Genomic DNA, 23,959 nt, shown 5'->3' on the forward strand with positions numbered 1-23,959 from the left:
CTGTAGTATATTACAGGTGTGCTATATGGGGGTGTACTATATTACAGGTGTAGTATATGGGGTGTAGTGATGTAGTATATTACAGGTGTACTATATGGAGGTGTAGTATATTACAGGTGTGCTATATGGAGGTATAGTATATTACAGGTGTACTATATGGAGGTGTACTATATTACAGGTGTAGTATATGGGGTGTAGTGATGTAGTATATTACAGGTGTAGTATATGGGGTGTAGTGATGTAGTATATTACAGGTGTACTATATGGAGTTGTAGTATATTACAGGTGTGCTATATGGGGGTGTACTATATTACAGGTGTAGTATATGGGGTGTAGTGATGCAGTATATTACAGGTGTACTATATGGAGGTGTAGTATATTACAGGTGTGCTATATGGAGGTGTAGTATATTACAGGTGTACTATATGGAGGTGTAGTATATTACAGGTGTACTATATGGAGGTGTAGTATATTACAGGTGTACTATATGGAGGTGTAGTATATTACAGGTGTGCTATATGGAGGTGTAGTATATTACAGGTGTGCTATATGGAGGTGTAGTATATTACAGGTGTACTATATGGAGGTGTAGTATATTACAGGTGTAGTATATGGGGGTGTAGTGATGTAGTATATTACAGGTGTACTATATGGAGGTGTAGTATATTACAGGTGTGCTATATGGAGGTGTAGTATATTACAGGTGTAGTATATGGGGGTGTAGTGATGTAGTATATTACAGGTGTATATAGGGGTGTAGTGATGTAGTATATTACAGGTGTACTATATGGAGGTGTAGTATATTACAGGTGTACTATATGGAGGTGTAGTATATTACAGGTGTACTATATGGAGGTGTAGTATATTACAGGTGTACTATATGGAGGTGTAGTATATTACAGGTGTGCTATATGGAGGTGTAGTATATTACAGGTGTGCTATATGGAGGTGTAGTATATTACAGGTGTACTATATGGAGGTGTAGTATATTACAGGTGTAGTATATGGGGGTGTAGTGATGTAGTATATTACAGGTGTATATAGGGGTGTAGTGATGTAGTATATTACAGGTGTACTATATGGAGGTGTAGTATATTACAGGTGTGCTATATGGAGGTGTAGTATATTACAGGTGTAGTATATGGGGGTGTAGTGATGTAGTATATTACAGGTGTATATAGGGGTGTAGTGATGTAGTATATTACAGGTGTGCTATATGGAGGTGTAGTATATTACAGGTGTGCTATATGGAGGTGTAGTATATTACAGGTGTACTATATGGAGGTGTAGTATATTACAGGTGTAGTATATGGGGGTGTAGTGATGTAGTATATTACAGGTGTATATAGGGGTGTAGTGATGTAGTATATTACAGGTGTACTATATGGAGGTGTAGTATATTACAGGTGTACTATATGGGGGTGTACTATATGGGGGTGTACTAGATTACAGGTGTAGTATATGGGGTGTAGTGATGTAGTATATTACAGGTGTACTATATGGAGGTGTAGTATATTACAGGTGTGCTATATGGAGGTGTAGTATATTACAGGTGTAGTATATGGGGTGTAGTGATGTAGTATATTACAGGTGTATATAGGGGTGTAGTGATGTAGTATATTACAGATGTACTATATGGAGTTGTAGTATATTACAGGTGTACTATATGGGGGTGTAGTATATTACAGGTGTACTATATGGAGGTGTAGTATATTACAGGTGTAGTATATGGGGGTGTAGTGATGTAGTATATTACAGGTGTATATAGGGGTGTAGTGATGTAGTATATTACAGGTGTACTATATGGAGGTGTAGTATATTACAGGTGTACTATATGGGGGTGTACTATATGGGGGTGTACTAGATTACAGGTGTAGTATATGGGGTGTAGTGATGTAGTATATTACAGGTGTACTATATGGAGGTGTAGTATATTACAGGTGTGCTATATGGAGGTGTAGTATATTACAGGTGTGCTATATGGAGGTGTAGTATATTACAGGTGTACTATATGGAGGTGTAGTATATTACAGGTGTGCTATATGGAGGTGTAGTATATTACAGGTGTACTATATGGAGGTGTAGTAAATTACAGGTGTAGTATATGGGGTGTAGTGATGTAGTATATTACAGGTGTATATAGGGGTGTAGTGATGTAGTATATTACATGTGTACTATATGGAGTTGTAGTATATTACAGGTGTACTATATGGGGGTGTACTAGATTACAGGTGTAGTATATGGGGTGTAGTGATGTAGTATATTACAGGTGTACTATATGGAGGTGTAGTATATTACAGGTGTGCTATATGGAGGTGTAGTATATTACAGGTGTACTATATGGAGGTGTAGTATATTACAGGTGTACTATATGGAGGTGTAGTATATTACAGGTGTAGTATATGGGGTGTAGTGATGTAGTATATTACAGGTGTATATAGGGGTGTAGTGATGTAGTATATTACAGGTGTGCTATATGGAGGTGTAGTATATTACAGGTGTATATGGGGTGTAGTGATGTAGTATATTACAGGTGTATATAGGGGTGTAGTGATGTAGTATATTACAGGTGTACTATATGGAGTTGTAGTATATTACAGGTGTGCTATATGGAGGTGTACTATATTACAGGTGTAGTATATGGGGTGTAGTGATGTAGTATATTACAGGTGTAGTATATAGGGGTGTAATGATGTAGTATATCGGAGGTGTATTATATAGTGGTGTAGTATAATACAGGTGTATATGGGGGTGTAGTATATTACAGGTATATGGAGGGAGTGTAGTATAATACAGGTGTAGTATATAGGGGTGTAGTGGTGTAGTTTATTACAGGTGTAGTATATGGAGGGGGTGTAGTGATGTAGTATATTACAGGTGTACTATATGGGGGTGTACTAGATTACAGGTGTAGTATATGGGATGTAGTGATGTAGTATATTACAGGTGTGCTATATGGAGGTGTAGTATATTACAGGTGTGCTATATGGAGGTGTAGTATATTACAGGTGTACTATATGGAGGTGTAGTATATTACAGGTGTAGTATATGGGGTGTAGTGATGTAGTATATTACAGGTGTATATAGGGGTGTAGGGATGTAGTATATTACAGGTGTGCTATATGGAGGTGTAGTATATTACAGGTGTGCTATATGGAGGTGTAGTATATTACAGGTGTAGTATATGGGGGTGTAGTGATGTAGTATATTACAGGTGTATATAGGGGTGTAGTGATGTAGTATATTACAGGTGTACTATATGGAGTTGTAGTATATTACAGGTGTGCTATATGGAGGTGTAGTATATTACAGGTGTGCTATATGGAGGTGTAGTATATTACAGGTGTACTATATGGAGGTGTAGTATATTACAGGTGTAGTATATGGGGTGTAGTGATGTAGTATATTACAGGTGTATATAGGGGTGTAGTGATGTAGTATATTACAGGTGTGCTATATGGAGTTGTAGTATATTACAGGTGTGCTATATGGAGGTGTACTATATTACAGGTGTAGTATATGGGGGTGTAGTGATGTAGTATATTACAGGTGTAGTATATAGAGGTGTAATGATGTAGTATATCGGAGGTGTATTATATAGTGGTGCAGTATAATACAGGTGTATATGGGGGTGTAGTATATTACAGGTATATGGAGGGAGTGTAGTATAATACAGGTGTAGTATATAGGGGTGTAGTGGTGTAGCTTATTACAGGTGTAGTATATGGAGGGGGTGTAGTGATGTAGTATATTGGGTAGAACTGAGTTAATTATATTAGTCCGGCCCTCTAAACCAATCCCAATTTCTCATGCGGCCCCATGGGAAAATTAATTGCCCACCCCTGCCTTAGGGGGACTGGAAACTGGCACAGTCTGATCTCTTTTGCTGATCAGAGCGATGGTTCAGCAAGTCTGTGAACAGCAGAAATGCTGTTCTCCTGTGAGTGTGACACTCAGTTGGCAAACAAAGGAACTTCGTCATAGCAGTGAGACCGGTCATCAGCTGACCCCCGGCTGTCCTGACAAGTTATCCACAGTCCGTTATCGCGTCATAGGACGCCGATGTAGTCGGGAAATGGCGCAATCCCCGCCTGCACCTGTTAGATTGTGCTGTCAGTTTGACCGAGCGATCTAACGACTTAACAGGTGCAGGTGGATCTGAGATCCACCCGCGTCTGTGAGATGCACATGTTGGCTGATCAGATCAGCCGACATATGTGGGGATCGCATTAAAGGGACAAATACGGCCTTATACATACATTTATGTCCAAGGTCGTGACGTGGGGTCTGGCTGTGATTCTCAATCATTTGCTCAATATTAGGTATTGTTTAGATATAATAAAAAAATATTACTTGTCACTAATCACTGGCTTTGGAGGTCATTACTTGTATGCATGGGATACACCGCTGAGGTCAGCGATAGATTACAGTGGTCATACAAAGCATTAATATGACATCACTGCTGCAGGAAGCGTGCATTGAAAACACTGGAGCGGATGGCAATTAAGAGGGTAAGTACTGCTTTTTTATTGTTTTTATAGCAATTCCTACTTTTTCAGAATTATGGAAAACCCCAACAATAAAGCACTAGCAACAATACAAATCACGATAGACCTGTCGGTAGCCCCCCTCCCAAATGGTGAAGAAATGAATACTTGCCTGCATTTCAGCCCCAATCCACAGAAGATTCAGCACACGAGAAGTATCTGTCAGGGGCAAAACCCCTTGGATATTTAGCAGCACAGTCAGATGTTCCCGTACACGTTGTAACCAAAGGTTGAGCACTACACAAAGAGGACAATAATCATAGATGTCTTGTGTTTTATATCTTCATAAGTGAAAAATCTAAACCTCTGTGTAATGTACCTTGAAAACTGTAGAAGGGTTCTCTTTGCTGCTCACACAGGCAGGCCACAGGAGGAAACACACTCTCCAGCAAGGTCACACTCTGAGGACAGACAAAACTATATGGTTGCAGAATACGGGTCAGAAACACGTCGGCACATATTCTCACATATTCACTACATGCAGATTCAGGGTTACGTCAAATAATAAATAACAAAATAATTAATATATAGCAAAGTGATCATGTGCCACTGATTTCATACCCAAGGATAGAGGAATTCAATCTTTTGCTCCAGGCCAGACAGAACTAAATATGTTTCCCATGGTTAAAGTGGAGCTATATTTATGTGCATTTCCTACCAGAAGTTCAGAGAAGCAGGTGGTTTGATGACATAGGCAATGCCAAAGAATTCTCCTTAAAACCATTTCAATGTGGCCACACTCATAACATTAGGTACACTTCATTAAAGGGGTTGTCTCCTACTCGGACAACACTTTCTCAATCACTGTTTCCCCCCAAGCAAAATAATAACATCCAGATGAAGTATGAGCTAAGGCTTCTGTCTTACTTCCTCCAGATATCTGAAGGAAGGGACAGTGAAGTGGCCTCAGGGATCCCGTGACATTGAAATGTCACACAAACCCCAGGAGAGCCAGTGTTGAAAGGATGGTTCACCCATATTTTTTATTGTCTAGATCGATATTATATTAAGAAACAATGTTTCTCTCAAATACCTTATGTTGGCAATAGTGCTTGTGAGAGACGCTATTGTGGACCGCTGATACCCGCTCCGTGACCCCCGGGTTCCGTGACCTCGGGGGCTCGTTGACATCACATCAAGTTCCGGACACGTCACATCCCTGCGGCCGGCCCCAGTCTTCCTGACTCACTGAGCTGTGGGTGGTGTTTCACTGCTCGTCACAGCTCAATGTGTCTCCTGCTTGAAGCGCTCTGCTGTGAGGGAGGATGGAGGAGGGAGCTCATGGGCTGTGACGAGCAGTGAAACACCGCCCACAGCCTATCACTCACGGACACTGCGGGCGGCCGCAGCGTCAGGAATGTAACGTGACGTCACCGGATCCCCGAGGTCACGGAGCAGGGAACAGCAGTCTGCAATAGCACCTCTCACAGGCACTATTGCCAACATAAGGTATTTGAGAGAAACATTGTTTCTCAATATAATATCGATCTAGACAATAAAAAATATGGGTGAACCACCCCTTTGACACTGCAGGAACAGCGCCTGCACCAGAGGGGAGTAAAGGCATTATTATTATTTTACTTGGGGCAAAAAAAGTGATTGAGAAGAGGTTGTCCGAGTAGTCAACAACCCCTTTTTTATAATACATGTACATTGATTAGTAGCAGTCTTCAAGATCACATACTTTTATTACTATTATAACAGGTTTACATTAGTCCATAATGTTACCTGTCCTGTAGAGTTTAATTTACAAGTCAGAAGATCCCTACGACCACAGGTTAGCAGCCCTCGCAATACTGATAGTAATGCTACATCATTGGTTGTCTGATTAGGGTCCGTCACATGTAACTTTCCAAATTGTAATTCACCAGAGGCTGCAAAGCAATTACAAAAGAAACAACAACATGAAATCGCTCTTAAAACATATATATTTTTTAATATTAGACATCACGGGTAAGATGACAGGTCACAACAAAATAGTCCTCCCTATCACTTGTGGCCACTACCACACAGATCTTCACAGAATGTGTTCACTATATAGCAAAGCTATAAAACCTTAGTAGGACGCACTAGATCAGCATTTCGAGGAACAGCAGAGTGCTCGGTCCCGTGACTATGGCAGGTTTTGTAGCGTATTTTGAATGCTGACATTCTGAAGAGTGTGGACTAATTTTGCCTGGGTGTCCTGATGCAAAGAAACAAGCAAGATCTTTTGTTTTAGAGCATCTTAGGAAATCTGATGTCCTCCTGATGATAAGTTTTAAAGATGTAGAGAAGTCAGAATAGACTGTTGAGGTTGATGTACAGTGCTCGCTCTAAACTCAAGGTTGCATAGTAAGCAGTAAGCCAGTCTACATGCCGATGACAAGCAGTAAGAATTACATTATTTAAGTCTATGTCTATGCAGTGGAGCTATTGGTGGCAAAAGCAAGCTCCAAAAACTGTAAAGATATATTAGATGAATAATTAGCACAGAATGTGGGACTTACAAAAGGTGTTGAGAGGTGGAAATCAAAGGAAAGTGGTTTTTGATGCCGGTTGCTCTTAAAGGGAATCTGTCAGCAGGTTTTTGCTTCCTCATCTAAGAGCAGCATAATGTAGGCAAGGAGATTCTGAATCCAACAATCTATCACTCAGATTACTGGGTGCAGCCATTCTGACACAATGTGCATTTTTAGCTTAGTCCTGTAGCACAGTCCAGATGGCTGTCCCCACCCACACCAGGTTCTCTATAGAGATTGTGTATTGAATGTGAGGTGTCAATCAGAGGAGAGGGCGTACAGGACAAGATGGCACAAGGGAGGTAGCCACAGCAATGATAAGGGTTCAGCTGCTAAAACAAACATAGCAAATAATCAAAAGCTCAGACAATGACAACACAGGCATTCCTGAACTTGCTGTCTTAACCCTTACAGCATGCTGGTTGCAGGTTATATAGCAAAAACATGCTGACAGATTCCTTTAAATCTAGCAATGGATGCTAAAAGATGTTAATGTGTTTCTGAACCACAAGAAACATTATCAGGACTTGTTTAAGCTGGTGTAAATGGGGAATAACTAAATACAGTATGTTGCAAAATATATTAAGAATACAGAATTTAGTTTCTCACCAATTTCACATTGCTGTACAAGGTTCATAGCAGCCTGAGCTGCTGACTCCATTACTGGGCCTGTATTTGCCAGGGCGGAAACAGCTGTCCCAGCTAACAATCGGGCATCGCGGCTCATGTTCTTACAAAAAAAAAATGTAAAAAAAAAATAAAAATCATGTGATAACATGCAAATGCATACAGTATGCAAGTATTATCTGTGTATTAGACAAAACTGCTAAAAATAAGCCACTCATCCTAGAGAGCACACACATTATCAGATTCAATTTTACATTAAACATACTTAGAAATCAACTACATCAGAAGGACATTACAAACATAGAGAAAATAGTTCAATATTGTGATGGTGTGATATTGTGGGTTGTGTATCATTTTGTGTAGGTTCATATTTTAGGCGGGTTGCTCTGTCCATTCTATGTATTATTTGTCCTGTCTGCAGGTTAATAACCCCCTGGAGTGTTTCTGTTCCTAGGTGTGGGGGAGGGGGGCCTGGAATCCACCCAAACTCTCTGTTAACCTGGGGGATTATTCAGTCTGTCTGAGAAGGAGAAGAGAGAAGCAGGAAGATTGATCCTCTGTGGGAGAAGCTGAGGCTCCACAGAGAGACTTGGGCATTTATACCATTACTGGACTACTTTACCCTCTGTGTGGTGGATTATTTTATGGACCTTCTGACTTGTTTGGAATAAATGTTCTTTGGATTGTTCAATCATCTCTCGCTCTGCTAATTGTGTGATATCGGAGAAGGAACCCATGACAAATATGTAACAGAAATGAGTACACTAATATCATGAAGTTAAAAGGGTGTAGTGCACTTAGGAAAAATATCTTAGGCTGTGTTTAAAACAGAAATATATGCAATGAACCTACTTGAATTAAAAGATGGATACCCTTGGGAAAACTTCAAGTATGGCTTGATTTCCACAAATGAAAAAAAAAAAAAAAGCTGTGTTGGCTGTCTAGCTCCTTTTAAGAGCTTTATCAGCCTCTTTCTCCAGCAAAACCAATGCATAGACAGAAGGTAAAGAAACTGAAATGATCCAGACAGATGCAGGTATTTAAAGAGTGAGGCACATCTCTGAATTCAAGTAAATTATGAATTTGAAAATATATAACAAATCTAAAGATATTTTCTCCAGCTGCGCAACCTCTTTAACATTTGTGTTTTTTGCTGGAAAAAATATAGCCTGATTTAGTTGCCTAGGATAGTATTAGGTTATGTAGTGGACATCACAAACATATTCACCTTAAGGCTAGGTTCGCACACTGCGTCTTTTTGACGCTGCGTTTTTGTGCGTTTTTGGCCGCTAAAAACGCACAAAAACGCACCTGCGTCGAAAAAACGCATGCGTTTTTGCCGCGATTTGGTGCGTTTTTGGCTGCGTTTTGCTGCGTTTTTGATCTCTGCGTTTTGCTGCGTTTTTCAAATGCATTGCATGGGCGGAAAACGCAGAAAAACGCAGGAAAGAACTGACATGTCCATTTTTTTTTTAACTCAAAAACGCAGGTAAAAAAAACAGATGTGTGCGGACAGCAAAAATGAAAACTCATAGACTTTGCTGGGGAAGCAAAGTCCTGCAGTTTTGAGGCCAAAAACGCACCCGAAAAACGCCCAAAAACGCCGCGAAAAACGCACTGTGCGCACATAGCCTAAAGGGAAACTTACAGCTGATTCATACAGATTGCACCATGGGCAGCAAGAATGAGATACCAGTTCTGGGAAATTCACTGAATAAGGCTAGTGTCACAAACCACCGGGGGGGTCACTCAGAAATCCCCCGCGCTGGCTACCAGTACGTCACAATCGGGGGGTAACAAGTGGGGGTCACCCCTCCTTTATACCTCCCGACCGACAGACAGAGCACGTGACGCGCTCTCTAGCGCCCCTCTTATAGTCAGGCCAATTATGGAATTGCCCGACAATAAGCAAGGAGGCCGCTATACTACTTATGCCGATTATTGAAGGGTCCCCGGTGAGAGTAGGGTATATATTCCCCCGACCTCCGCGGGCGGAATATATAATATCTTCCCGAATCTCACTGGCCTCCCCACAATAATCCTTGGCACAACTCGCTGCCACCAACCGCTTCACGGTAACTATTAGCCGAACACACAGACGTGGGATTCAAGATCGAGATAACAGAACAGCCCAAGATTAATTATATAATTTAATCAGCCTAAAGCACACTAGAAACTACAATATATACAATAGGGAATCTACAGAATATACATATGTCAGAGTACAGTTACAGATAAAGCATGGTTTACAAACAGGTATGCAAGTCAATCAGTTACCTTGTGCGTCTGGCCACAGGGGGGCGCTGTAGACCAGGTTTCCAGGAACTCCCACAGATGTTTCCTACACGTGACCCCCAGCGAAAGAACACTGGAAAATGGCCGAAGTAGGGTTATCAACCTGGGCAAATCCAGGTCCCCTCCTACCTTAGTGACCTCAGAGGGAGCACTGCTCCACCCCTGGCTTGAGTTATGGACAATCCACAACATGGAATATGGGCCATAACTTTGCCTGGGAGCGTCGTAGGCGGACGCCAATGCTCTCATTGTGACAGTTATGAATTTAGCTACAGAACGAGGGGACTCATGACCTGTCTGCCAGTTCCCCATTGGCTGATATCACGCCTGGGGCATTTCCCAATGTCCTGCTCCCATAAAAAGGGTGTGCCAGCATCGTCCGCATGCGGAGACACCATTTTTATGGTTGCCATATTTATCGGAAATATGGCTTGCGAGATATGAACCATTTTTTACTGGAGTCGTTCTGTCTGGCTATTTCCATAGCCTTGCTAACTAGCTAGCAGCCCCCACTACAGGGTCACGGCAGGGAGTCATCCTGTGTCCATTGTCCCCAAGCCACCTAATTTCCATATCACAGGACATGGCCATGGAGGTGTAAGTGGAACACTGAGAACAAGAAGGGAGGGGGCACTGCCAGGGAGTGATGAGGGATTATGACTGGAGTCATAATTCATCTTCATATCCCGGGATTTGCCTCACAGCTAGGTTCACATTTCTGTTGTTTTTCACCAGTCACATGCGTTGCTTGACGCTTGTGACTGATGCGTTGTACAACGGATGACAAGAATTGGAATTCATTGTCATCATAAAGCGGATTCCATTGTAAAATGAGAGAGAACGATCAGCTGATCTCCTGGCCGCCGGCTTCTGTAAACGATCAGCTGATCGGCCGGCTATTGTGAACGATCAGCTGATCGCTCTCAAAGCCGGCGGCCGGGAGATCGGCTGCCGAAAAAGACATTCATTTGAATGATTAAACACAAGATTTGAGCATGCGCAGTGAAAACATAATGATTCCGCTGCTCAAAAAAGTTACATGCTGCGTTCCTGCCGCCCGACGGTCAGTCGTTCCACGACTGATCAGTCTGGCGGCGGATGCAACGCAAGGGCATCAGTCGCAATCTGCCGCTCATACAAGTCTATGGTAAACAACGGATCCGCCAAACGGATTGCGTTGTTTATCAGAGCAGTGGATTGTGACTGATCATAAACAACGGAAATGTGAACCTAGCCTAAAAGGGCAGTACCTTTCCCCACATCGTTTGGGTTAGAGCATGAAATGACTTCCCACTTGCATGCCGATGCATATAGACTTTACTCTTTTCAGACCTGACAAACGCTTTTTGTAAGCTGAAATGTGTAATCTTATACATGTATATGGTCCCGTTGTAGATGTGTTTTTCAATAAATCTATAAACTTTTACACAAATAGTTTGATCCATTGGGATTGCCATTTGTAGTCATCATTTCTCTTCACATTGCCCATGTGCTCACTCCAACGGAGCGATTCTTCACTGTGAATCGACCCAGCATCGGAAACCATCACAAGCATATATTACGAGCGCATTGTGGCTGAATACAGGTGAGTGCACACACCTTTTATACACAATCCCCTAAAGCAAATACTAAGCTCAGAAAAGCGCCATTTCTTTCCCCTTCAATTGCACTCTAGGGGGACACATTCTACGGTAAGTAATTTAGTATTTTTACTTTCCCCCCATGACAGCACCGCATGAGAGGTTTACAGAGAAAAACAATCACTCATGCATTGACCATGGACAGATCCAACCTACAGTGCTTATAGAAGGTTGAAGGAGAGCACCAAGTTGCTGCCTTACATATCTGGGTGATTGAAACCTCCCCTTCTCTGCCCAGGAAGTTGCAACTGCTCAAGTGGAATGAGCCGTAATATCTACCGGGTCATCCATATTTGATATACAGTGCCTACAAGTAGTATTCAACCCCCTGCAGATTTAGCAGGTTTGATAAGATGCAAATAAGTTAGAGCCTGCAAACTTCAAACGAGCAGGATTTATTAACAGATGCATAAGTCTTACAAACCAACAAGTTATGTTGCTCAGTTAAATTTTCATAAATTTTCAACATAAAAGTGTGGGTCAATTATTATTCAACCCCTAGGTTTAATATTTTGTGGAATAACCCTTGTTAGCAATTACAGCTAATAAAGAGATCTTTGTTTACTTACCGTAAATTCTTTTTCTTATAGTTCCGTATTGGGAGACCCAGACCATGGGTGTTTAGCTTCTACCTCCGGTGGACACACAAAGTACTACACTTAAAAGTGTAGCTCCTCCCCCTGAGCATATACACCCCCTGGTGAGCACACCCAGCCAGTTTAGTGCAAAAGCTGAAGGAGAATAGCCACCCACAAGTAGAACAGAGCAAGAGCCGGAACAACCGGAGACTCTGTCCATGACAACAGCCGGTGAGAACACGCGGAACAAGAAAATTGCCAACAGGCAACAGGGAGGGTGCTGGGTCTCCCAATACGGAACTATAAGAAAAAGAATTTACGGTAAGTAAACAAAATTCTCTTTTTCTTTATCGTTCCTTTGGGAGACCCAGACCATGGGACGTTCCAAAGCAGTCCCTGGGTGGGAAATAAACCGAAAAAAGGCAAGAAGTAGGCAGAACCTAACTTCACAAATGGGCGACAGCCGCCTGAAGGATGCGTCTGCCTGGCAGCCTGACAGACTTGTTGAGCCGTAGCCTGGTGCCTGAAAGCCCAAGAGGCACCAACAGCTCTGGTCGAATGTGCCTTGATCCCCAGCGGGGGAGGCACCTGAGAACTCTGGTAGGCGTCCGAAATGGTCGATCTAATCCAACGGGCCAAGGTCGGCTTAGAAGCAGTGAGGCCCTTGCGCCGACCTGTGGTTAGCACAAAAAGAGAAGTGCACCGCCTAAGAGCAGCGGTGCGAGACACATAGATCTGGAGCGCACGCACCAGATCCAGAGTATGCAGCGCTTTTTCAAAGCGATGAACAGGAGCCGGACAAAAGGAAGGTACGGTAATGTCCTGGTTAAGGTGGAAAGGAGAGACCACCTTAGGAAGAAAATCCGGAGTCGGACGGAGAACCACCTTGTCTTGATGAAAAACTAAAAAAGGTGACTCCGAAGAGAGCGCGGCCAAATCAGAGACTCTCCTGAGGGAAGTTATGGCCACCAGAAAAACCACTTTCTGTGAAAGACGATGCAAAGAGACCTCCCTAAGAGGCTCAAAGGGGGGTTTCTGCAAAACCGTGAGAACTAAATTAAGGTCCCAGGGATCCAAGGGCCGCCGGTAAGGCGGAATGATGTGAGACGCGCCTTGCATGAAGGTGCGGACCTGAGCCAGCCGAGCGAGACGCCGCTGGAACAGAACTGACAGAGCTGAGACTTGTCCCTTGAGAGAGCTGAGGGACAGTCCTAGCTGCAGACCGGACTGTAGAAAAGACAGAAGGGTCGGCAAGGAGAATGGCCAAGGAGGATGGTCAGTAGAGCGACACCAGGACAGGAAAATTTTCCAAGTCCTGTGATAGATCTTAGCGGAGGAAGACTTACGGGCCCGAGTCATAGTGGAGATGACTTCAGGAGGGATACCAGAAGCCATCAAGATCCAGGACTCAAGAGCCACGCCGTCAATTTGAGAGCCGCAGAATTCAGGCGGAAAAACGGACCTTGTGAGAGTAGGTCTGGACGGTCCGGGAGATGCCACGGCATCTCTACGGACAGATGGAGCAGGTCTGGATACCAAGCTCGCCTGGGCCAGTCCGGTGCAATGAGGATGACTCGACAGCCCTCCATTCTGATCTTGCGCAGAACTCTGGGCAAGAGAGCTAGAGGGGGAAACACGTAGGACAGACGAAACTGGGACCAGTCTTGAACCAGTGCGTCCGCGGCGAATGCCTGAGGGTCGTGGGAGCGAGCCACGTAAACGGGAACCTTGTTGTTGTGACGGGATGCCATTAGGTCCACGTCCGGAGTGCCCCATTTGCGGCAGATTGACTGAAACACTGCCGGGTGCAGGGACCACTCGCCACCATCCACGGTTTGACGGCTGAGATAATCTGCCTCCCAGTTTTCCACGCCTGGGATGTGGACTGCGGATATGGTGGACTTGGAGTCCTCCGCCCATTGAAGGATGCGTTGTACTTCCAACATCGCCAGGCGGCTGCGTGTCCCGCCCTGGTGATTGATGTAGGCAACCGCTGTCGCGTTGTCTGACTGGACTCGAATGTGCTTGCCCGCCAACAGGTGGTGAAAAGCTAGGAGAGCTAGAAGCACGGCTCTGGTTTCCAGCACATTGATTGAAAGGGCTGACTCGGATGGAGTCCAAGTGCCCTGCGCTCTGTGGTGGAGATATACCGCTCCCCAGCCGGATAGACTGGCATCCGTGGTGAGAATCACCCAGGACGGGGCCAGGAAGGAGCGCCCCTGGGACAGGGAGAGGGGCCAAAGCCACCACTGAAGAGAGCTCCTGGTTTGTGGCGACAGAGCCACTAACCTGTGTAAGGAGGAAGGCCGCTTGTCCCAACAGCGGAGAATGTCCAGCTGCAGGGGGCGCAGATGGAACTGGGCAAAGGGAACAGCCTCCATGGACGCCACCATTTGACCCAGCACCTGCATCAGACGCCTGAGGGTATAACGGCGGGGCCTCAGCAGAGAGCGCACCGCTAGCTGAAGGGACTGCTGTTTGACTAAGGGCTACTTCACAGGTGCCGTCAAGGTCTCGAACTGCATCCCTAGGTACGTGAGACTCTGGGTCGGAGTCAGATTGGATTTGGGCAGATTGACCAGCCACCCGAATTGAGCTAGAGTGGAGAGAGTGAGCGAGACACTCCGCTGACAGTCTGCGCTAGATGAAGCCTTGACTAGAAGGTCGTCCAGGTAAGGAATCACTGCCAACCCCTGGAAGTGCAGAACTGCAATCACTGCTGCCATGACCTTGGTGAATACCCGAGGGACCGTGGCCAACCCGAAGGGGAGAGCCACGAATTGGAAGTGATCTTCTCCTACTGCAAAACGTAGCCAACGCTGGTGTGACACTGCAATTGGCACATGCAGATAGGCATCTCTGATGTCGATGGATGCCAGGAAATCCCCTTGGGACATAGAGGCAATGACCGATCGCAGAGACTCCATGCGAAAGCGCCGCACCTGAACATGCTTGTTGAGAAGCTTCAGATCCAGGATGGGCCGGAAGGTACCGTCCTTTTTGGGAACTAGGAAGAGATTTGAGTAGAAACCTCTGAACCGTTCCCGGGCGGGAACCGGTACAATTACTCCATTGGCCTGTAAGGCTGCCACGGCCTGTGAGAAGGCGGCGGCCTTGGAGCAGGGGGGAGTAATCTGTTTGGCGGACTGGAAGAGAATTCTATCCTGTAGCCGTGGGAGATGATATCTCTCACCCACTGATCGGAGACGTGTTGAAACCAAGCGTCGCCAAAGTGGGAGAGCCTGCCACCGACTAAGGACGTTGCTGGAGCGGGCAGATAGTCACGAGGAGGCTGCCTTAGTGGCAGCAGCTCCTGCGCTCTTCTGTGGACGCGCTTTTGTGCGCCAGTTGGATTTCTGGTCCTTGGCTGAGTTAGCGGACGAGGCCGAGGACTTAGAGGACGACCAGTTGGAGGAACGAAAGGAGCGAAACCTCGACTCATTCCTACCCTGGACAGGTTTCCTGGCTTTAGTTTGAGGCATGGAACTACTCTTCCCGCCAGTAGCTTCCTTAATAATTTCATCCAGCTGTTCTCCGAACAGCCGGGACCCAGCAAAAGGGAGCCCAGCAAGGTACTTCTTTGAAGAAGCATCTGCCTTCCACTCTCGAAGCCACAAGATTCTGCGGATAGCGAGGGAATTAGCCGAAGCCACCGCAGTGCGGTGAGAAACCTCCAGCATGGCAGACATGGCATAGGATGAAAAGGCCGAAGCTTGGGAAGTTAAGGTATCCATTTCGGGCATAGATTCCCTGGTGAGGGAATGCATCTCCTCTAGAGAAGCAGAGATGGCCTTGAGAGCCCACACTGCTGCAAAAGTCGGAGAAAACGCGGCCCCCGCCGCTTCATACACGGATTTGGCCAGAAGGTCAATCTGGCGGTCAGTGGAATCCTTAAGGGAAGTGCCATCAGCCACCGACACAACGGTCCGGGCTGCGAGCCTAGACACCGGAGGGTCTACCTTTGGGGACTGAGCCCACTCCTTGACCACCTCAGATGGAAAGGGAAAACGGTCATCAGAACCACGCTTTGGGAAGCGCTTGTCAGGACAGGCCCTGGGCTTGGTCACAGCGGCCTGAAAACTGGAGTGGTTAAAGAACACACTCTTTGCTCTCTTAGGCAAGGTAAACTGGTGCTTTTCTGCCAGAGAGGGTTGCTCCTCTGATACTGGTGGATTGAGATCCAGTACAGAATTAATAGAAGCAATCAAGTCAATAAGATCTGAGTCACTTTCGGACAGATCAATGGGGCACATGGAGTTAGCCTCCGAGCCCCCTGTAAAGGCATCCTCCTCATCCAGCGAGTCAGCTCTGGAATCAGAGCCACGGGAGGAGAAGGGAGAGGGAACCCTGCGTCTCTTCTTAGGACGGGGTCTGGGCCCTGATGATGAATCCTCTGTGAGCTCCGGTCCTGAGAGAGCCCTAGCAGCAGAGGCACCCTGTGAGGGGGGCTGATGCATATTCAGCAAAATCCTGGACAGAAGTCCCATGGACTCAGCGAAAGACTGGGAGATAGACCTAGAAAAGGATTCTACCCAAGCCGGGGGTTCAGCCACAGGAGCAGGAGCAGCCTGAGAAACCACTGGGGGTGAGACTCCAGGCTGTGGCACCGCCAAGTTAGAGCAGGCATCACAATGTGGGAAGGTGCTCGGTTCAGGCAGCAGGAGCTTACATGCAGCGCATACAGCATAAAGCTTTGGGGCCTTGCTCCTCGTGTGAGACATGCTGCTGGAGTGGGGGCTCTGCCAGAGAATGAACCCCAGAGAGTATATACAGAGGTCCACAACCGGAGACCGGTTGTGGCTTACCAGACCGCTGGAGCGGTGTTGTGTGCCCTCCAGATCCCGAAGCCCGGACCCCCAAGCACAGCACCTCAGCAGAGATGCTGCAGACCAGCGCTGCAATGACTGATCGCAGAGAGAACGCTGAGAAAATGGCCGCCGGAGCGAAGAGAGGGGGCGGGACTTGCTTGAGGAGCGGGATCTGAAGGGCCATAGAGACCTACAGGGAGGGGACACACACTGCAGTGGGGAGTGTCCCTCCCCTGTACAGAACGGCCGCCGGGAGGAGCCAAGCCTGTCCCTCTGCATGAGTGACATGCAAGGGCAGTGAAACAAAAACTAGGCCTCCGGCGAAGCCGGGGCCTAAATTTGAGCGGCGCGGCCGACGCGCAGGCACCATCGGCGCGGTTCTCAGGCGACAGCTAGAGAACCCGCCGGAAATGTCAGTAAACACAATAAGCACACTCTCCCCCAACAATAAAGTACAGGGACCCCGAAATCTAAACGTCTCAGGTACTTAGCTGCTGAGACGCAGGGCCAAGTCCCTGGGGATGAGTGTTCCGGTCCAGCAGGGTCCTGAAGGGCTGCGGATGGAGACCGGTGTCCTGACAAGCATGGAGACCGTTCTGGCTCCCACTTCAAGCCAGAGCCCAGGAAGGATGGTGAAGGAGCATGGCATGTAAAGGCTCCAGCCTACGAATCAACCTTACAACACCGCCGACACAGTGGGGTGAGAAGGGACATGCCGGGGGTCCAGACGTGGACCCCACTCGTCAATCTCGTTCCAAAAGGAAAAAATCATATGAGAATTCATGTGTGGATGTATGCCTCCTGAACACAAAGCGATAAACTGGCTGGGTCTGCTCACCAGGGGGTGTATAAGTTCAGGGGGAGGAGCTACACTTTTAAGTGTAGTACTTTGTGTGTCCTCCGGAGGTAGAAGCTAAACACCCATGGTCTGGGTCTCCCAAAGGAACGATAAAGAAAATCGTCTTTTATAAGACCTGATCCGGCCGGCACAGGTCTCTGGAGTTATCTTGGCCCACTCCTCCATGCAGATCTTCTCCAAGTTATCTAGGTTCTTTGGGTGTCTCATGTGGACTTTAATCTTGAGCTCCTTCCACAAGTTTTCAATTGGGTTAAGGTCAGGAGACTGACTAGGCCACTGCAACACCTTGATTTTTTCCCTCTTGAACCAGGCCTTGGTTTTCTTGGCTGTGTGCTTTGGGTCGTTGTCTTGTTGGAAGATGAAATGACGACCCATCTTAAGATCCTTGATGGAGGAGCGGAGGTTCTTGGCCAAAATCTCCAGGTAGGCCGTGCTATCCATCTTCCCATGGATGCGGACCAGATGGCCAGGCCCCTTGGCTGAGAAACAGCCCCACAGCATGATGCTGCCACCACCATGCTTGACTGTAGGGATGGTATTCTTGGGGTCGTATGCAGTGCCATCCAGTCTCCAAATGTCATGTGTATGGTTGGCACCAAAGATCTCGATCTTGGTCTCATCAGACCAGAGAACCTTGAACCAGTCTGTCTCAGAGTCCTCCAAGTGATCATGAGCAAACTGTAGACGAGCCTTGACATGACGCTTTGAAAGTAAAGGTACCTTACAGGCTCGTCTGGAACGGAGACCATTGCGGTGGAGTACGTTACTTATGGTATTGACTGAAACCAATGTCCCCACTGCCATGAGATCTTCTTGGAGCTCCTTCCTTGTTGTCCTTGGGTTAGACTTGACTCTTCGGACAAGCCTGGCCTCGGCACGGGTGGAAACTTTCAAAGGCTGTCCAGGCCTTGGAAGGCTAACAGTAGTTCCATAAGCCTTCCACTTCCGGATGATGCTCCCAACAGTGGAGACAGGTAGGCCCAACTCCTTGGAAAGGGTTTTGTACCCCTTGCCAGCCTTGTGACCCTCCACGATCTTGTCTCTGATGGCCTTGGAATGCTCCTTTGTCTTTCCCATGTTGAAAAAGTATGAGTGCTGTTCACAAGTTTGGGGAGGGTCTTAATTAGTCAGAAAAGGCTGGAAAAAGAGATAATTAATCCAAACATGTGAAGCTCATTGTTCTTTGTGCCTCAAATACTTCTTAATACTTTAGGGGAACCAAACAGAATTCTGGTGGTTTGAGGGGTTGAATAATAAATGACCCTCTGAATAAACTTTTCACAATTTAAAAAAAAAAAAAAGAAATAACATTCTTTTTTGCTACAGTGCATTTCACACTTCCAGGCTGATCTACAGTCCAAATGTCACAATGCCAAGTTAATGCCGAATGTGTAAACCTGCTAAATCTGCAGGGGGTTGAATACTACTTGTAGGCACTGTATAACACACGTGTTTATACTCTACATTTTTTTTGTTTGGCATGAACCTTCCAATTTATAATCATGTCTAAATAAATTTAGATTTTTTTAATGGATTGCTGGATACCCTCTCCTGTTCATTGCCTCATAAAGCGCACCAACCATTATGATTACCCTATATAAGCTAAAGCCAGTGCTATACTGGCACTATCATGCTGATTCTATACATGCCTTTAGTTGTCAGATTGGATGTATAGGTTTTGAAACACAAGCAAGTAAGGTTACAGAAATGAGCAGCTTTTTGCTTGGCAGCAGCTGTGCAGCAGGTAATAGCTGGGGTGGGTATTCATAGTGATTTACGCCCCCTGCCTGTTGTTCCTTCCCCTATATTTTATTTATGCTAATTCCATTATAGCGTTTTACTAATGGTTGTGACTATATCCCAGTGGCTAGAAGGACCTTTGGCATGACTGACTTGGTTAAGTGGTCGTGGTTATGTTTCCACCTATCCACTATACTGAAGCAAAGGGGGCTTCGCTTCTCCCCTGTACCCCCCAGACCCCTGCTTCTATTATAATACACCCAAGGGGAACTGAAGGATGTCACTTATAGGTTAGAATTCCCCAGCACGCCCTGTCGTCAAGCATGCACCCCCTAGCATGCCTTGCACATGTGCAGACCAGGCTGCAATGTTGCCAGTGTGCTCATTATCAGGGCACATCTCTAGGCGCGCCCTGCAAATGCACAGATCCAGATATGATGGTGCCAGCACACTCGGCATCAGGGTGCGCCTCTTCTAGTGTGCCCTGTACATGCGCATCCCCAGTCAACGCAGTGACTGCCGGACGCACAGATGATGACACCATCCTCCCTCATCAACCAGAGCACCCACTGGACGTGCTGCACTGCCTCCAGGAATTACCAGCACTAGCCCAGCACCTCTGCGGCAGTCACACAGGAAACGCCGGTTGCCCCTAGGACTGGGTAAAAAGATAATCTTTGCCACCTTCTTGTGTAGGTTCCCTACAAAAACAGGAAACCAACTGATGCAAATGGGAGGGGAGAGGGGTACTATCCTTTTATTCAGTCGGTTTCCTGTCACTGTGGGTCAGATCCCTCTCTAATATGGTGCTGTTATACAGTAAAGGAAAAGCATTTTGACTGACAGGTCTTTCCCTATATTGGAGGCATGAAGAAAATAAGATGCCGGAGACCTTGGACTTATCCTAGGCCCATTGTCTGTGGGTAATATTAAAAGAATGATTTCTCTGATACACCACAGGGCAAGACATATAGAGCTGCAAAAATAGAGCCAGTATCTGTTGATCGGGCAGCTCGAATCATCAGACTGGTTCCCTTTCAGTATTATTACCAATCATTTTACTAAAGGGATTCAGTCAGCACAGAATGACTGTTCAAACTTAGTACAGGCATTCGGTGCATCATGGCGTGGCCAAACATTTAAGCACACCTTCCCCCTACTTGTTTTCCATCTATTTTCTCCCTTCTCTAGCGCTAATAAACCAAAACTGTCAATCAAAGAAGAGAGGTGGGTGGAGATAGAGGAAAAATAAGCCGATGGGAAGGTGAATATAAAGGTTTGGCCCCGCCATGATGCACTTGGCTTTAACCCCTTCAGCCCCCGGGCACTTTCCGTTTTTGTCTCCCCTTCTTCCGAGAGCCGTAACTTTTTTATTTTTCCGTCAATCTTGCCATATGAGGGCTTGTTTTTTGCGGGACGAGTTGTACTTTTAAATGGAACCATACGTTTTACCATATAGTGTACTGGAAAACAGCAAAAAAAAGTCCAAGTGTGAAAAAAACTGCAAAAAAAGTGTGATCGCACAAAAGTTTTTGGGATATTTTATTCACCGTGTTCACTATATGGTAAAACTGATGTGTCATTGTGATGCCTGAGGTCGGTGCGCGTTTGTAGACACCAAACATGTATAGATTTACTTGTATCTAAAGGGTTAAAATAAAATCACAAGTTTGTCCAATAAAAGTGGCACACGTTTTACGCCATTTTCTGAAACCCGTAGCGTTCTCATTTTTTGGGATCTATGGCTCAGTGACAGCATATTTTTTGCGTCTCGAGCTGACGTTTCTAATGGTACCATGTTTGCGCAGATGCTACTTTTTGATCGCCTGTTATTGAATTTTTTCGCAAAACTTGCGGCGACCAAAAAACGTAATTTTGGCGGTTGGAATTTTTTTGCCGCTACGCCGTTTACTGATCAGATTAATTGATTTTATATTTTGATAGATCGGGCATTTCTGAACGCGGCGATATATGTGTATATTTTTTTAACCCTTTAATTTTCAATGGGGCGAAAGGGGGGTGATTTGAACTTTTAGGTTTTTTGTTTTTTTTTATTTTTTTAAACTTTTTTTTTTTATTTTACTAGTCCCCCTAGGGGGCTATAGCGATCAGCAATCCGATCGCTCTGCCCTATCTGCAGATCTCAGCTACAGAGCTGAGAACTGCAGATACGGTGCTTTAATTTCAATGCCGGCTGTATTCCGGCATTGAGAGGAAGTGAGTCATGTTAGCTGCAGGCGTCATCACATGACCCTGTGCTACCATGGCAACCACCGAAAGTCACGTGATCGCGCACGTGACTTCCGGTGGGGGCGGCGGTAAGTAAAAATCATGACCGTGCGCATATACATCTCACTGCCAGACAGTGAGATGTAAGGGGTTAAATGTTCTGGGTGGAATGCGATTCCACTCGGAACATGCAAGCACACGTCAGTTGTTAAAAACAGCTGATATGTGCGCGGATCGCCGCATCCTGCCTGCGGCAGGGGGCGGGGCTTAACCTCACACGCTCCATGACGGATAGATCCGTCAAAGGTCGTGAAGGGGTTAACAGTCATTCTGTGCTGACAGAGTCCTATTAATTCCTCCATATCTTCACTATAACCATTCAGAAGTGGTTGGGCGCATTTCTACTGAATGTAAGCAAAAGTATTGTACCTGGAGTTAGTGTGTGCAGAATGAGATATATATATATATATATATATATATATATATATCTCATATATATATATATATATATATTTTATATTATAGGTCTAGTATAAATAATAGCTCATATGAAGTAATGTGAATACAAGTATTAAAAACATAATACCTGATGCGCAATGATTTGAAGGAGGGATCCCAGTATACTTTCCAGAGGGTTTGGAGAAGGAGCAGAATACCATACGAGTGGGCCGACACTGTCAGTAAGCTCTCTAAATAGCTGAAGGCACAACTGGAGAGAACACAATGATACAAGACAGAAAACAAATCTAAGAAAATTATGTTAAAAAACTGCATTAAATACAACAGTGCAATAAATAACATAACAAGCTGCACATAAAGCACACGTTGAATAGAATTTATAACCTGATGTTCAGTGTTTCACAAAACTATACCGTATTTCATAGATAAAATGTATGTAATTTTTTTTAAAATATTTTGTGTTTTAATTACTCAGTATTTGCTTCCTCGTATATGTCCCCATTTACGCCCTGTGCACACGCTGCAGATTTTACAGTGGAATTGCCGTGGAGTTTGCTGAAATAATGCTGAAGAAAATGATTATAACCTTTCTGCAGTCATTCCCCAGCAAAACCTATGGGGATTAAAAAAAAGAGAATTTTGTTTACTTACCGTAAATTCTTTTTCTTATAGTTCCGTATTGGGAGACCCAGACCATGGGTGTATAGCTTCTGCCTCCGGAGGACACACAAAGTACTACACTTAAAAGTGTAGCTCCTCCCTCTGAGCTTATACACCCCCTGGTGAGCAGACCCAGCCAGTTTAGTGCAAAAGCTGAAGGAGAATAGCCACCCACAAGTAGAACAGAGCAAGAGCCGGAACAACCGGAGACTCTGTCCATGACAACAGCCGGTGAGAACACGCGGAACAAGAAAATTGCCAACAGGCAACAGGGAGGGTGCTGGGTCTCCCAATACGGAACTATAAGAAAAAGAATTTACGGTAAGTAAACAAAATTCTCTTTTTCTTTATCGTTCCTTTGGGAGACCCAGACCATGGGACGTTCCAAAGCAGTCCCTGGGTGGGAAAGAAACAGTCTAAACTAAGAAGTAGGCAGAACCTAACTTCACAAATGGGCAACGGCCGCCTGAAGGATGCGTCTGCCCAAGCTCGCATCTGCCGAAGCATGAGCATGCACTTGGTAGTGCTTCGAAAAGGTATGCAGGCTAGTCCAAGTGGCAGCCTGACAGACTTGTTGAGCCGTAGCCTGGTGCCTAAAAGCCCAAGAGGCACCGACAGCTCTGGTCGAATGTGCCTTGATCCCCGGCGGGGGAGGCACCTGAGTACTCTGGTAGGCGTCCGAAATGGTAGATCTAATCCAACGGGCTAAGGTCGGCTTAGAAGCCGAGAGGCCCTTGCGCCGACCTGTGGTCAGCACAAAAAGAGAAGCGCACCGCCGAAGTGCAGCGGTGCGAGACACATAGATCCGGAGAGCACGCACCAGATCCAGAGTATGCAGCGCTTTTCAAAGCGATGAACAGGAGCCGGACAAAAGGAAGGTAGGGTAATGTCCTGGTTAAGGTGGAAAGGAGAGACCACCTTAGGAAGAAAGTCCGGAGTCGGACGGAGAACCACCTTGTCTTGATGAAAAACCAAAAAAGGTGACTCCGAAGAGAGCGCAGCCAAATCAGAGACTC

The 23,959-nt window shown here is 45.6% G+C and overlaps 1 protein-coding gene across 1 annotated transcript in view; it reads right to left on the bottom strand.

Moving 5' to 3' along the window:
- The window catches only part of LOC142249593 (tRNA (32-2'-O)-methyltransferase regulator THADA-like), a 150,924-nt gene that overhangs the window by 106,732 nt on the left and 20,233 nt on the right, over positions 1-23,959 (bottom strand). The window contains exons 6-10 of the mRNA XM_075321304.1: positions 22,411-22,533; positions 7,658-7,778; positions 6,276-6,421; positions 4,867-4,948; positions 4,660-4,784 (exon numbers count right to left, since the gene is read on the bottom strand). Coding sequence (XP_075177419.1) covers positions 4,660-4,784; positions 4,867-4,948; positions 6,276-6,421; positions 7,658-7,778; positions 22,411-22,533 — 597 coding nt within the window. The remainder of the gene's footprint in view (positions 1-4,659; positions 4,785-4,866; positions 4,949-6,275; positions 6,422-7,657; positions 7,779-22,410; positions 22,534-23,959) is intronic.

Source organism: Anomaloglossus baeobatrachus, chromosome 1 (genome assembly GCF_048569485.1).
Source record: "Anomaloglossus baeobatrachus isolate aAnoBae1 chromosome 1, aAnoBae1.hap1, whole genome shotgun sequence".
Lineage (NCBI taxonomy): Eukaryota > Metazoa > Chordata > Amphibia > Anura > Aromobatidae > Anomaloglossus > Anomaloglossus baeobatrachus.